Genomic DNA, 15,414 nt, shown 5'->3' on the forward strand with positions numbered 1-15,414 from the left:
ATCTCTCAAAAAACAATTATAATATTCCGACCTAACAATTAATTAATCAACCTAATTATAATAATCTAATCCAATATTTAATAAATTGATCTGATTATAATAATCTAACCTAATAATTAATAAACTAATATAATTATTATATCTAACTTAATTATTCAATTAACTTAATTTAAATAAATGTAAATTAACCTATTTTTTATAATTATATCTAACCTAATTTTATATATAACCTAACTATATCTAATTAAAATTAAATCTAACATAATTTTCAAATATTAATATAAATTAACAATTAACTTAAATTACAAAAAAACACTCACCGTTGAAGGGCGACGAATGGCAGTGAACCGGAGCCGGACGGCAGCGGTTAACAATTTCCCAAAATAAAAATAAAAATTGAAATAATAAATATAAATTAAAACTAACATAAAAACCAAGAAAACCTTACCGTAGGTGGAGGAACGACGTTAATCAAAACGGCGGTAGGAGGTGGAAGACCGACGACAACAGTTTTGAGGAGGTAATAAAATAATTTCAATTATATTGTGTTGATTATAGCAAACGGGTTGTTGTTTTTCTTTAATTTCTCTAATGCGGCTCTTTGTTGTTTGATTAGTTGAAAACAAAATACTTTGATTAGACTTTGAATTCAAGTTTGATTAGTAATAAATGTTTCAATTCCAATTATTCTTAATTTCATTTCACTTATGTTAAAATTTTCTCCTTTAATTTTATGAAAAGAGGTGAAAATGGTTATTCACCATATTTAGCGATTATATTTCATAAAACTCGCAAGAAGAATGGAAAGCTTATTAAACCTGAAACAATCGGAAAAAATGTATGTTATACATTTATTTTTCTATTGGTATGCTTCATCACTTTTTAATGAACCTCAAACGGTTCGATCTAGTGAGATCTTTGTATTAATATGCTTTATTTGGTAATGTTGTTAAATTCCTTATGTAAAAAATTTCTTTTTGTAAAATAAATAAATAAGCATTTTAATTATGATCTCTTGAAAAAATATTTCAATTCTTAATAAAATTAAAATGATAGAATTGTATGTCTATTTTTAATCATTGATTTAGTGGGAGATTTGGTTTTAATTTATTTTCCTTATATTAAAAATTTGGATTTAAACTAATACCATTATTTATGTTTAATAGTATACAATTTGTTCTGTATGTTTCAGCGGGTCCAGTGACCCCTTTGACCACACAGTGTATCCGTCGCTGAATGACTCAATACTCTGAATCAGGTTATGAATTTTTTTTTCTTTACCATTAATTTGTGATGTTGTTCGTTTCATTTAAATTGTTTATGTAATTGCTGAAGGCAAAATTGTATCAGATAATCCTGTTTTTGTATTGAATTTTTATAAATGGTTTTATAATAGGTGGAACAACTAACAAAACAGAATAGAAAAAACATCAAGTATTATTTTTGACATAGGTCTGACAATTATTATTTATAGATATAAACTAGATTTTTTTTGTTTTTGAAAATGTGAAGGCATATTATTTTATGGATTATGTGTTACGATTATAATCATTTTTTGGAAGTTTAATTGTTTTTGATATTGTACTCTCATGCTAGAAGACATGGCTGATGTTTCTATCCTTAAAATGTGTAGACTCATTTAGTTTCTCCTTGGCAAAAAAAATAAGAGTTCTTTGAAGTAATACTTGCTTTGTGGTGTTCGTATTTTATTTTATAAATTTTATTAAATGTGACAATTGTACCATAAAATGTAGGAAATAATTATTTATGTTGAATAAAATTTGAATAATAATAAAATTATAGCTGTATGAAGAACATATTACTAAATAATAATTTAAACGATAATTATGTGGTCGCAATCAATTGAAACTAAAAATTTAGAATATTTTTTTACTGTAATATGGCCACAAATATTATAAAATAAATGTCTAATTTACTGTAATATGGAGTCATAGATATTTAAAATATTCTATGACTCCAATCACTGATATCGACACAATATATAGATTAAAGACAAATATATTTTATTAAATGGACAACTAAAAAAAACGGAGGAAGTATAATTTAATTGTTTCTTTCAAAATGACCATATAATCATACACAATTAGAACTTGTTTTGTTCCCTCCGTTCTTATTTAATTGTCCATTTTGTCAAATGAATTTGTCTATAATTAGTTGTACTTTTAGAATTTTAAAATAATATTAGCTATTATCTTCCAAATCTATCCCTACCTAATGAATGACTCTATAACTCAATTTACAAAGCATTTATTACATAATAGGGTTATATTAGTATTTATTCTTATAATTTAAGACAAAAAACACTCTTTCTTAATATGTACAATTTTGTATAAATGGACAATTAAATAAAAACAGAGGTAGTATATCTTTTGAAAAATTAATTACTAAAAAAATTATAACTTAAGTAAATAACTAACTAATTAAATATAAAGTAATGGATATCTATATGTTAGAATGTCAATCCTAATCGATCAGCTGAATTTTTTGAAAATAAACAATGAATTAGCTCAACCACAAAAAATTGGATGACAAAAGAATCAAAAATATAACTTGCAACTAGCAATAATTACATAGTAAATCAATGAAATGAAAAACATCATTGCTAGAGTAGGAAAAGCCATGATTCTGATCTCGGTAATACTCTATTTCTCTACAAATGTTCAAAAGAGCATTGTATGAATATCCACTATCTCGTCTTTAAAAATCTGTTTGCTCCTCGCTTTCCATAAATTCTAAATGCCAAAAAAACAAACTAAGCTTCTAAAGATTTTGATGTTTGCCAACCGGTAAGGAAACACGACGAGTAAAGAAATTTTCAAGAGAAAAAGGAGCTTCCCAACTTATATTGCACTTTGATAAATAATAGACCATAACCTCCAAGCAAAATGGCAATTGAAAAAAATAATATGGATTCCAGATTCATTCTCGGTGCAAAGAGAGTTCCTCATCTTACCAAAGCGACATTTTTGAAGATATACGATCACAAACATGCAACTAAATAAGAAATTTGATGTAAAGATGAAAAATAACATTCCAAATTCGCCAGATCAAGAAAGACACCTAAGAGTGAAGGATATCTGACGAGGAATATAAAGATATAATTATATTCAACAATTCATTTGACTAAAGAAATATACTTATTTAGAATTTAATTTTTACGAAAATTATTCTCATCATTAAAAAAAAATTGAACAAACAAAAAAGATACATAAATGAATCAAAAAAATGAGTTTTACTGGTTCCTAGAAATTTTCATGTTATATTTTTTTTTTATAAATGATAAGTAGATTAGCACCTCCACAAATGAGTGGGAGGCAAAAAAAAACAAATACAGAGAAGCTACTCAGAGCCATAGCAAAAAAAATCAATACATCGGAAAACGTCGTTCCCTGAATAGCTAAAGTTCTGATTCCTTGCTTTGTAAAAATCTACTGCCTTGCAAATGCATTGAAAAACCAAGGATTGAACATCAACATTAACATCTTCAAAGATCCGATTGTTCCTTGCTTTCCAAAGAAGCCAAACGCCAAAAAACCAAATGAGCTTCCAAAATTTACCATGATTGCCATTCGATAGCAAAATCCACTGAAAGAAGAAATCGTCTAGAGTTGAAGGAGCTGCCCATCTTACCTGATATTTAAACAAAGTAGCCGACCAAAAAGACCAAGCGTATTTACAATGGAGCACGATATGAATTCCGGATTCATGTTATAATTATTGATTTGGTTTTATTTTAGAGATTATAAAATGTCAGTAGTTTGGTTTTTATATTTATATTTTTTTTATTTTTCATCCGGACTAGATTAAAATTGAAATAAACCCGCAAATTTATTAAAATTTAAAAATTTAAGAAAGAATTTAATTTTTTTAGAAAAATTCAAAACAGAAGGCTGCGAGCATATTTGTAATGAGCGAACAACATTTGCTAATGTGCATCACATTAGCATTGAATTTACTCTCCCAATATAGCAAATACGGAACAATAGATGTTGCTAGTAAGGATTATAGTTATATACATTGTACATAAGGTCATCAATCTATGTTCTTCTTTTTATTTTAATTAATTTAATTCTTTTAAAAATTTAAGAAAAAGTTCTAAAGTTTTAAAAAAATTAAAAGAAAAGGTTGCATGCGTATTTGTAATGAACATTTGCTAATGTGCATCATATTAGCATTGAATTTACTTTCCCAATATAGCAAATACGGAACTACAGATGTTACTAGCTAGCTAGTAAGGATTATATTTTATTTGTATCCATTATACATAGGGTCGTAAATCTATGTATTTTTTTTATTTTAATTAATTTAATTCTTGTTATAATGTGCAAATATATATAATAAGTAAAAATAATCAAATAAAGCATATAGAAAGAAAAAAAAGTTCCAAGATTTCTAAAATCAGTTAATTATTTTGAAGTGTACATTAAATAATTAAATATCCTACTTCTATGTTTATCTTACCTTTTTAAAAAGTGATAAACTGGTACAATTTTTCCTAAATAAGAGTTTGAATTAGAATTTATAAAAAAAAGGATAAGCATAGAATTTGATATAGAAGAGGAAGTATTTGCTTTTGTAGCAAGAAAGAAGAGAGTCCGTTGAGTAAGAGGAATTGTAAGTAAGTGTTGCACTCACTACTCTTATATAAACACACATCACGCTGCTAGGGTTTCAGAATTATATTCAGTGAATCCTACTCATCAAGAACTTGTGCTACTGCTAGGGTTTGAGAATTATATTTACTGATCAAGAACTTGTGCTACGTACTGCTAGGGTTTGAGAAACATGTTGCCTGGATTTAGATTTAACCCTACTGATCAAGAACTTGTGGGCTTCTATCTTCTCCACATCAACAACCGTCAAGATTCTGCTAGGGAGTTTCCTGTTCCATTCTGCGATTTCTACGGTGACGAAGAGCCTTGGCAAATTTGGGAAAGATTCGGTGGAGAGCAGAAGAATAATCTTGAACGGCTTTTCTTCCACACCAAGCTAAAGAAGAAGGCTACGAGGGGCAATGGCACCAACATTGATCGCAAGTTTGGTTCTGGAGGCGGAGGATGGCACGGTGCGACTTCCGGTGAGAAATCACCCATTCATGTTTCTGATTTAGTAGGCTACAAGAAGAGTTTCAGTTATTGGAACAAATCGAGACCGGACCAAGACCGGTGTTGGATCATGACGGAGTACAGTGTGGAGGGAAGGGGCTGGGATTTTGTGATTTGTGAACTCAAACCTGGCAGAAAACACACAGAGAAAAGAAAGCAGGAGGCTGCAGTACTTGACAGTGGAGAGAAACGATGCCGGATTGAACAACACAATGGAGAGGCTGTTGCGACTCTAACTGATGAAGACAAAGGATGCAGGATTGAACGTACAAATTATGAAGATGAGGGTGGAGTATATTTGAATGACGGTGTCAATTCTGAGGTGGTGACTGCTGATGATATTGCATTGGACTGGGGACGTCTTGATGAATTGCTCACTTCTGAGCCGCTTCCGCCGTCTAACTTTGCAGAGCCGAACACTGAAGTAAAAGAGGGAGGTGAGGAGAATTTGGATGGATTTTTTGAGGGAAATTTTTGGAGCTGATGGATTTTGAACTGCCGCTTTATGATGCTAATTAGGGACATTTATTGCTTTTATACTTCCTAGACCAGTTTTTGTTATGTAGAGTTTTAATCATTTGACACAGCTTATGATTATGCTATTATTCATACTGTGTTATCTATGATTGTTAGTAGTTTGTTAATTAGTATTTTACTGTCAATGTAAATTCATATTCAATAATGATAATATGGTTATCCTATTATTCATAGTGTGATCATTATTAGTTGTTTGTTAATGAGTGTGTTGTATAAATTTATATTCAAAATTCTGATCACTGCTCACATGTAATGAAATTTTGCTGTGAAAGTTGCTCAATTGATCTGAAATAGGAAGTTTTGAAGAAGAAGATGTGACTATATATGTAATTTGATATCACAAAATGTGCTTACTGAATAGTAATTGTAATTTGATATCACAAAAGGATAAGCATAGAATTTGATATAGAAGAGGAAGTATTTGCTTTTGTAGCAAGAAAGAAGAGAGTCCGTTGAGTAAGAGGAATTGTAAGTAAGTGTTGCACTCACTACTCTTATATAAACACACATCACGCTGCTAGGGTTTCAGAATTATATTCAGTGAACCCTACTCATCAAGAACCCTACTGATCAAGAACTTGTGCTCCTGCTAGGGTTTGAGAATTATATTTACTGATCAAGAACCCTACCCATCAAGAACTTGTGCTACGTACTGCTAGGCTTTGAGAAACATGTTGCCTGGATTTAGATTTAACCCTACTGATCAAGAACTTGTGGGCTTCTATCTTCTCCACATCAACAACCGTCAAGATTCTGCTAGGGAGTTTCCTGTTCCATTCTGCAATTTCTACGGTGACGAAGAGCCTTGGGAGATTTGGAAAAGATTCGGTGGAGAGCAGAAGAATAATCTTGAACGTCTTTTCTTCCACACCAAGCTAAAGAAGAAGGCTACGAGGGGCACCGGCACCAACATTGATCGCAAGTTTGGTTCTGGAGGCGGAGGATGGCACGGTGCGACTTCCGGTGAGAAATCACCCATTCATGTTTCTGATTTAGTAGGCTACAAGAAGAGTTTCAGTTATTGGAACAAATCGAGACCGGACCAAGACCGGTGTTGGATCATGACGGAGTACAGTGTGGAGGGAAGGGGCTGGGATTTTGTGATTTGTGAACTGAAACCTGGCAGAAAACAGACGGAGAAAAGAAAGCAGGAGGCTGCGGTACTTGAGAGTGGAGAGAAACGATGCCGGATTGAACAACACAATGGAGAGGCTGTTGCGACTCTAACTGATGAAGACAAAGGATGCAGGATTGAAGCTGAGGGTGGAGTTTATTTGGAAGAGGGTGGAGTACATGCAAATTATTATGATGATAAGGGGTTAGCTCCACGTGGAAGCAATGAAGAATTTGCAGTTGAAGATGTACTCTCATCTTTCTGGGATTATCTGCATGACGGTCACAATTCTGAGGTGGTGACTGCTGAGTATATTCAATAATCCTGCTCGCTGTGTAATAATCTTCCAACACAGATTAGGGTATATTCGAGTATCCTGCTTGCAAATTTAGATGCGTTTTCGGTTCTTTGTTAGTTGTTTGTAAGTGTTTGGTTGTGACTTGTGAATGTACTTCTAAACAGAGAATAGGAATGAAATCTTGAATAGTTCTGCTTTGCCCTCTTTAGAGCTGACTTGAAAGCAAATAAACCAAACTAATTATTTCTTGTCACATAAATTCATGCTACTGCTCTGATAACAAAAGAGTTGTTTCTATGTATAGCTTCTAATACAAAACTCATGGTAATGCTGAAACATTGCCGCCCATTCTGTCAATGAATCCTGACTCGAAAGCTTGATTTAATTATAGCATATGGAGTTCACCACTTCATAAGTTGTGTAGTCACAATCATACCAAGATATGTCTTTTCTTCCTACAGATACCAAATTAAAACATTCCTTTTTGCAAATTCGAAAACAACAATTCTGACTAACGAATCATACATAAGTAAGGATCAAAGAATACCGCTCAGGCGTAATCAATTCTTTGACAATTAACTAATTTCAGGACCTAATAATTAAGGAACAATTGCATCTCAGCAGCGTCAAATTTGCTCGTCAGAACAACACTTGAGGGATAAAGCATACACACATTCTCTGAAACCTCACGAAAAGTACTTCGACCATTAAACAACTTATAAAAAGCTTCTAATAACAGCAATTCCCAAAGACTCTAAATTTACTAGGCAGAGGATTCATAGAAGTAGTAACACCCAAGAAAAGTAAATGTAATTTGACACCAAGCCTGTGGATTTGAGTAAGAAATAGAACACCACACATGTGGAATTTGATTTTAGGGTAAAAACATTATAAAGAACGTAATAATGCAGAGATACATTCAATCTTGTAGAATAAGAAACAAATTCAATATTTAAAAGATTCAATTATGTACAATTATTATGTTCAAATCCTTGATTTTAGGATTAGAATTAGAGTATACAAAGTTAGAGATTTATACGTGGATGTTTCAAATTTATGATCTGTATATATTGGTTTGGTTCATCCAAATACTTCCTTTAAAAGAATGTTTCATGTTGTATCATATTAAAAATACATCATGGATGAATCATGTATAAATTATAATTTGATTTTAGGGTAATGATTAAATCGATTTGTATGCTTACATATCTTGAAAAATTTAAAATAAATTTTCCAAGAAAATAGAAGAACATAACTATTGCATTCATCTAGTCATGGTTTTTGCATTTATACGGAGGTTAAATATTAATATTGAGTAGGACAGATAAAATAGTTTTTTTTCAATTATAAATATTTTTTTGATAATTAATTATAAAAATATTGGAGGAAATTAAAACATACTACTCAATATAATTATAGTTGTGGAAGTAATGATCAAGCATTTGCAGTTGAAGATTATATCACTTCTTCCAAGCCGCTGTTGCTTTGTCTGAGCCGTTGCTGCCTTCTTCAGAGCCGCTGCCGCCTTCGGCATATCCTGAGAATGGAGAAGATGCATTGGAATGGGAACACCAACAAGTAGATAGACTAAGACGAAGTCCTTTACTTTCTTGGAGAACTTCCTACCCTTCCCGCGCGCGAAGCATCTTGATGAATTGCTCAATTCTGAGGTGGTGACTGGTGATTATATCTCAGAGCTGCTGCCGCCTTCTTCAGAGCTGCTGCCGCCATATTCAGTTTGAAACATTGCTAAATACACATTGTCTGAACTTGGATAATCACGCTGTGAACTCTCAAACTCAAGCCGCCGGTCTTTTTTTTTTGCATCCCATCTAAATAATTTAATTTTCTTTTGGATAAATTACATCTCAACTTTTCAAAATAGACTATTTGAGCGTATGTGCTTTTATTTTTTTTAAGTTTAGTGTTTCAACTGTTTAATAGTGCATATCAAATAAGTGTTTTAATCATTTTTTATTCGTCGTTAATGTTGGCGGGATATCATCCGCCTTTTTTCGTGAGTTTAGCGACGGATTCTAAATTCGTCGCTAAAAATTAAACCAATAATCGCAATCGGTTTCTCCATCTTTTCATTTTTCCTCACCGGCGCCGTTTTTTAAAAAATCCAACTCTCCACTGCCGTTTTGTCCTAATCCAGCCGTCCACCGCCAGTGATGTTGATCTTTAATTGATATTGAGTTGATTTTTTATTGATTTTTGATTAATCTTTAAATTTACAAAACATACAATATTTTACATAAAAAAATTAATATTAAATATATAGTAAATAACAAATGCAAATTAATTATGAGTAAAAAATCAAAAAATGTAGAAAAGGTGAAAATTAATATAAAAAAACTTATAAATTCAAATTACCCACTTTAATTAATAAATATTGTAAGTCTCAAAAGTGGAATAGTCGGAATTAGAATTAAATTGGGAATATTATAGGATGCTGAAAATAGATGAAAACCCAACTACAATTATACACACATGCATTAATAGTAACATAATCTAAATCAGATTTAAATATACATATTCATGTAAGTATCAGTAAAATTCTTCAACAATTTTTATTACATCAAATACAAATTCACTTCAAGAATAACATCTTTTCGTTTAGAACACAACACTCATCCTTCAAAATAACATTAAAAAATAAATTTAAATAAACTTATTTTTAAAAAACATATTCTGAAATAAAAAAGAAAGTGCAGCTGCGCAATCTCCGCAACTTAAAATAATAAAAAAGCTGTCCATGAAGAAGCAATTTACAGCAGATTATGCAAACAGCGAGATGAAGTATTTCTAATAGCCGCCTAAAAAATGAAGACAACATTGTCATGAACTCTTGATTTCTGGTTCTGAGCCACGCATTCTGAAATCCACATCAGATTCCGAATCTCCTGCTCTCTCAACCTAATGTATGCGAAGAATACGGCAAAATGAAACTGCAATACAGAAACAACATTTTGATAAGTTTGTAATGAATGAAGACATTTGATTGTGAATAAGGGCCAATAAGGGTGGAATAATTTGCTGAGTAATGATTAAACATGGATTTCACACAGATGTTCGGGTGATTTTCATTAAGAGTCCCTCATTTATCATCTCTCTCCCATTATAGTCTCTAAACTTCAACTCGCATTACATTCTCCCTCAACTTCTATTTTGTATTAGTATTTTGCCATTACCTCCATTTTCTTGAAAATTTAATCGCATGGCGGCCAGTTAGAGTCTTATTTGAACCGAAAATTTTCAAGTGAAGTCATTTAGTATGACTTAAAAGAATTCCAGTTGACCGCCAAGTCATTAAATTTTAACAGAAACAGGGCTTGAGTGATGTTAGGAACACAATTAATACAAAATAGAAGTTGAGAGAGAGAAGAAAATTGAGAGACTGTAAGTGAAAATTACCAAAGGTAGAGGTGTTCATGTAATTTAGCACTGAAAGTAGTTAGTAACACTATATGAAGCTAAAGGCAACAAGGAAAGATATTAAACTGCAACCCTAGGGGTAATCATTCGCTATGTTCCATGAAAACTGATCGGACCTTAAGTTTTAGTTCCTATTTCAGAAACCCTTTTAGAATTCCAAAACTCTATATTTATAATCTATTCCTATAAAAAAATGTTATATTTTTTTTGTTTCTGTTTCAACATTTTCGTTTCAGTATTTATTACATATAAGTCCTTTGTAAATACCAACTACAGCAACTCCGTAAGAAAAACTCAAGTCATTGTCGAGACTACGAGGATGTTTGACATTGTTCTTTTGAAAGAATCAAGGCTCAGGAAGAGGATTATGGGCATTGAATTTAAAAAAAGTGATTTCTCAGAAACAAACAAAATTAATTAACTTTAAAATTTTGAAGACAGCTGTTAGAGAAAAACAGGTAACTACGTATTTGTTTCAAAAATCAGTTTATAAAAAAAATAAAATATCATATGAATAATTCAAAAAACTCTAAAATCATTTTTCTAACACCAAACAGAAATTCCAAACACACCCTAAATCAATATCCCATGAAAACCAAAAGTAGAAGATTTGTTTATTGTATTATATGAAGCCGTATACAAACCTGTTGCTCAAAAGCTAAGCAAAGCCTCTTCACCTCCTCTTCATAAAATGCCTTGTCAAGCAGCTGACTTTCACCATAAGACAATTTAGAAAAGATGGACTGGTAAGGAGGATACTTTTCCATCACAGCTCGAACCTACAAAAAAAAACAAATAGAATACAAATAAATAAACATAAGCAATACAACAATATAGTAAATTAAAAAGCACAATGAAGTTTAAAAGTGGGATCACATAATCCACGCAAGGGAAAAATCTACTAGCATCAAACAAGATGAAAGCCTTTAGAAAAGCAGAGAGACAGAACAAACAGGAGCATCTAGACAGCAACCCAAACTCTTCTATCTATTTCATAAATTTAGGCAGATGACAAACCTGATCTAAATCCTCACCGATAGCCAGTTCTTCATGACCATATGGATAGCTTTTTTGACATAGATACCCATTGTCAGAGGAAATTTTTCAATAATATCATAAAGATCCAAGGCAAAGTAAATTAATTTCAAGCATAAGCAAATAACTTACAGTAGGCCAAAATTAGAGTACAATTTTCTACGATCATCCCGGGTAAGCTCAGTGCCAATGCTACATGAAATGAAACACATTGACATTAGAAGGATAAAAAATGGGGAGTTAATGTCATCAAAACTCATAAGAAAATATAACATGTGAAGTTAAACCATAATAACTCACTGGCTCTTTGTTCTCTTTCCTATTAAAGAGACTACCATAAAATTAGAATCATAAAAATACCTATTTATGGTAATATTGACAGCTCTTCTATCAGCCTCAAAGGCGAGGAGATCAGACATTATTTCAGCTGTGGCGCCACCAAGTTTCTAAATAAATATGCAAGAAACTTGTAAATAAAATATAAAAGCTGCATAAACCCTACAAGGATATGAATATGGAGAAAATTCAAATCTCCCCCCAAGTTCAGGAGGTCTCACCTGACAAAACCTGTAAAAATCCTCCAGATATGCTTTGTACAGGGTATTCCTCATAATCTCAATATTCAAGTCATCCAAGTCCTAAAAATGTAGAAAATGAATAGTGAGATCCAAAAATAAATAAACAAAGAATAATAATTCAATCAAATTAGGGTGAAAATTCTACTCTCCCTGAAGGTTTATTATATTGCATCATGAATTTCTATAAATGCCAAAAATATCCCTCATTCCGTTAGGTTTGATGGTTTCATGATTATCAAATGCCCCACCCAACTTTTTCAAAATGCTTAATATGCATGCATTTCTTTACAATATGAAACAGGTGTCTCTGCCCCATCTCAACCACATTCCAACACAATATACTTCTAACTAACTACATTGGAACTTTGAAAAAAAGAACCCGGATGATTAGAAAATTCGATTTTCTTTCTTTAGAAAAGGAAACAGTATTTTCAATCAGACTTATCATTTAAAGCAGGCAATCGCAAAAAGTTGATTTGAGTTAGCCAAGATATTAAGCAAAACTCCTGTTAAACAACTAAAAACAAAAAATATTTTCCTTCGGTGACAATTTCAAACTTTGAGGGCAAGGTTGAAGTCTTTAAGGGAAGGCCTAATACCAATTTCCAAAATTGCTAATGGATGATGAATAAATAAGTGAGATGATAAACAAAGAAAATGGTAAAGGAGAAAGAACAAGATTTAAGGGTAAAAGAGCAGTGTCCATCAAAAAATGAATTTTTCAATATTTCACCATCAAATAAGAAAAGCTAAACTTTCTTTTAGCTTAAGTAATCAATAAGCATGGATTTTTAATGCTTTGTTTTTTTGCTTATGTTTTTTCGTGGAGGGGGGGTTAACAGTGAGTTACACAAATTATTTCACTATAATGCTGTCTGCCTGTTGCTGGGAAAAACTAGAATTTGCACTTTAATATGCAGTTATATAGATCCTAGTCTGCAAAGCGATACAAGCATCAGTAATATATACCTCTGATGTGAGGCACTCTGAGAAGTATGGAGCCAATGGTGTGTCAACAAGCACCAACCTGTACAGCTCCCGCATATTCTGAGCAACAGCTAGGGTAGCAATACTGAGGGAGAGAAACAGTTAAAGAAATTAAGGATCATAAACTAGGTCAGGAAAGGCGTAATATTCGGGGGCAAATACCTGTCAAACATGCCTAAAGGGTGACATTTTTCCAGAAGCTCCTGAGCATCCCTCTCATGCAAGGTTCCAGTGACAATCAAGACAACATTGTCGATCATGTGACCGTAACTATTAAAATCACAGAAGGATTAATAAATCAAAATAATCATGAATTCTCCATATTGGATATAACAAGGAGGAATTCGCACGGGCTTAATTAATTGCCAAAAGTACTAGACAGAACATTCAAATATTGTGTGTGAGCCTTGCATTCAAGTCTCCTATTCCTCTCAAATCCAAGCTCATCCCCCTTTACTTTTCCATCCCTACCCTCTGACCTTAACTAGCACTCTCATTTTTTTTCTTATGAAAACTACTTTACAATAAATGCAGATAAAATCAATTAATTGATCGATCTCCTAAGAAACTAGAACATTTTAACTATTTCGCCGACAGTTATTATAAATTTTCAATAATAAAACAAGAATTAGCCAGTAAAAAAGTAGTAATCGTAGTCCGACATACGTGCAGTACTGTAAGAAGGACGATAATGGTTCAGTGGCTTCACATAACATGTGCTTGTACTCATCAGCAAGTTTAAGACTACACTTCTCCACAATTGTAGCTGTATGCAACGGAGATGGCTCTGCAATCAAATCATCACCAGCTTATAAATAAATAATTGACAATAATAACGCAAAATTGCAATCATAAATTCAATCAATCTTCATCAAAACAGCAATTAAAGATCTATACAGTAAATAAAAAGTCAATCACACAGAAACGGTACCGTTTTGAAGATAAGGACCGTATTCAGTAGCGGAGAGATGCATCTTGATATCATCCAGGGTTTCACATTGACAAAGATTGTTATAATCGGCCGCCGTCAATAGCCCCGATCTGTGTCCTCTGACGATCGCCTCTAAGTAACCGCCGTGAATGTTAAATGTTAACGCCTCGAAGCCGTACATTTTCTTTTGTATCAGTGCAGATCTAAGGCAAAGGAGGAAGAAGAACCAGTATAGGAGGCTCCTCTTCGAACAAAACGACACCGTATATGATGCACAGATCGAGAGGGAATGTGTGATGAAATGGAGGACAGGGAAGGACTAATTTGTATCAACCAATTTTATCTATCAAAAAAAGATGAAAAATTATTGCACACAACCGTTGCGCCAAAAAAGATTTAAGTAGCAATTTGTCCCCTCAACTTGTACGCAATGGGCAATTAACACACGAATTAACTTTGTGGGCAATTTAGTCATGAACTTGCATATTATGGGCAATTAGCCCCATTTTGGCAATTTGCACCCTAAACTTGTAAGTTATTTGTCCCTCAATTGGCAATTTGCCCCGTCAAAGTTTAAGCTATTTTTTCAAAATGGGGCTAATTGCCCATAATATGCAAGTTCATGACTAATTTGCCCACAGAATTAATTTATATGTTAATTGCCCATTGCTTACAAGTTGAGGGGGCAAATTGCTACTTAAGTCATCAAAAAAATAAAGAGAAAAAGGCACAAATATCACCCTAACATTTAGACCACGTCTCACTTAGTATATTATTATTATTTTAAGTCTAAATATGACCCTAACATTTTTAAAAATAATTATTAAACCGTCTTTTACTATCCCTTTAAAAACATTATTATGTAATGAAATGTATTTAAATTTCACAACTAAAATAAATTTTAGATATTTATTTTTAGAATGAATTTTAAAATTTAATTTTTATTAATTTTATTACTAAATTAACATTATAATCATTTTATTAACTTTCAATATAGAATACGGTTTAGTTGTATTAATTTATTTTTTATATAATTTTTAATCCTATAAAGTAAATTTATTGTATACTATATTATATATATTTCCTCAAAAAAAACATTATATATAAATAATTAGAATTAATAAGATCAAAATCATTTGTGTTCCAATTAGTATATAAAGCTATTTATTGTTAATTCTAATAAGTTTAACATTTTTTTGACATAAGAAATAATCTTACATTAATATCAAGCGGTTACGAGTGTAAGAATTCAAAAAGAGTATAAGTGTTCCACCTGATAGAAAACAAGACATAAATTTTTATTCGCAAATCGCTTTACAAAATTAAAATCAAAATTAAATAACTGTTCTACCACAATAAAAATTTAATTC

At 31.8% G+C, this 15,414-nt stretch overlaps 3 protein-coding genes across 3 annotated transcripts; 2 read left to right on the forward strand and 1 right to left on the reverse strand.

Moving 5' to 3' along the window:
- Positions 1–4,806: 4,806 nt before the first annotated feature.
- Positions 4,807–6,119, forward strand: LOC126672219 (NAC domain-containing protein 105-like). Its single transcript, XM_050366169.1, has 3 exons — positions 4,807–5,563; positions 5,714–5,789; positions 6,050–6,119. The coding sequence occupies exons 1-3, from the start codon at positions 4,807–4,809 to the stop codon at positions 6,117–6,119; spliced, it is 903 nt and encodes a 300-aa protein (XP_050222126.1).
- Positions 6,120–6,334: 215 nt separating this feature from the next.
- Positions 6,335–8,752, forward strand: LOC126672220 (NAC domain-containing protein 89-like). The gene is made up of 4 exons (XM_050366170.1): positions 6,335–7,075; positions 7,133–7,187; positions 7,815–7,878; positions 8,530–8,752. The coding sequence occupies exons 1-4, from the start codon at positions 6,335–6,337 to the stop codon at positions 8,750–8,752; spliced, it is 1,083 nt and encodes a 360-aa protein (XP_050222127.1).
- An 867-nt stretch (positions 8,753–9,619) lies between these two features.
- On the reverse strand, positions 9,620–14,370 carry LOC126674100 (V-type proton ATPase subunit d2). The gene is made up of 10 exons (XM_050368476.2): positions 14,045–14,370; positions 13,780–13,900; positions 13,276–13,383; positions 13,096–13,198; positions 12,106–12,186; positions 11,909–11,994; positions 11,681–11,740; positions 11,531–11,579; positions 11,158–11,292; positions 9,620–10,026 (listed from the first exon to the last, which is right to left on the reverse strand). The coding sequence occupies exons 1-10, from the start codon at positions 14,223–14,225 to the stop codon at positions 9,895–9,897; spliced, it is 1,056 nt and encodes a 351-aa protein (XP_050224433.1). The 5' UTR covers positions 14,226–14,370; the 3' UTR covers positions 9,620–9,894.
- Positions 14,371–15,414: the final 1,044 nt, after the last annotated feature.

Source organism: Mercurialis annua, linkage group LG3, assembly GCF_937616625.2.
Source record: "Mercurialis annua linkage group LG3, ddMerAnnu1.2, whole genome shotgun sequence".
NCBI classification, from domain to species: Eukaryota; Viridiplantae; Streptophyta; class Magnoliopsida; order Malpighiales; family Euphorbiaceae; genus Mercurialis; species Mercurialis annua.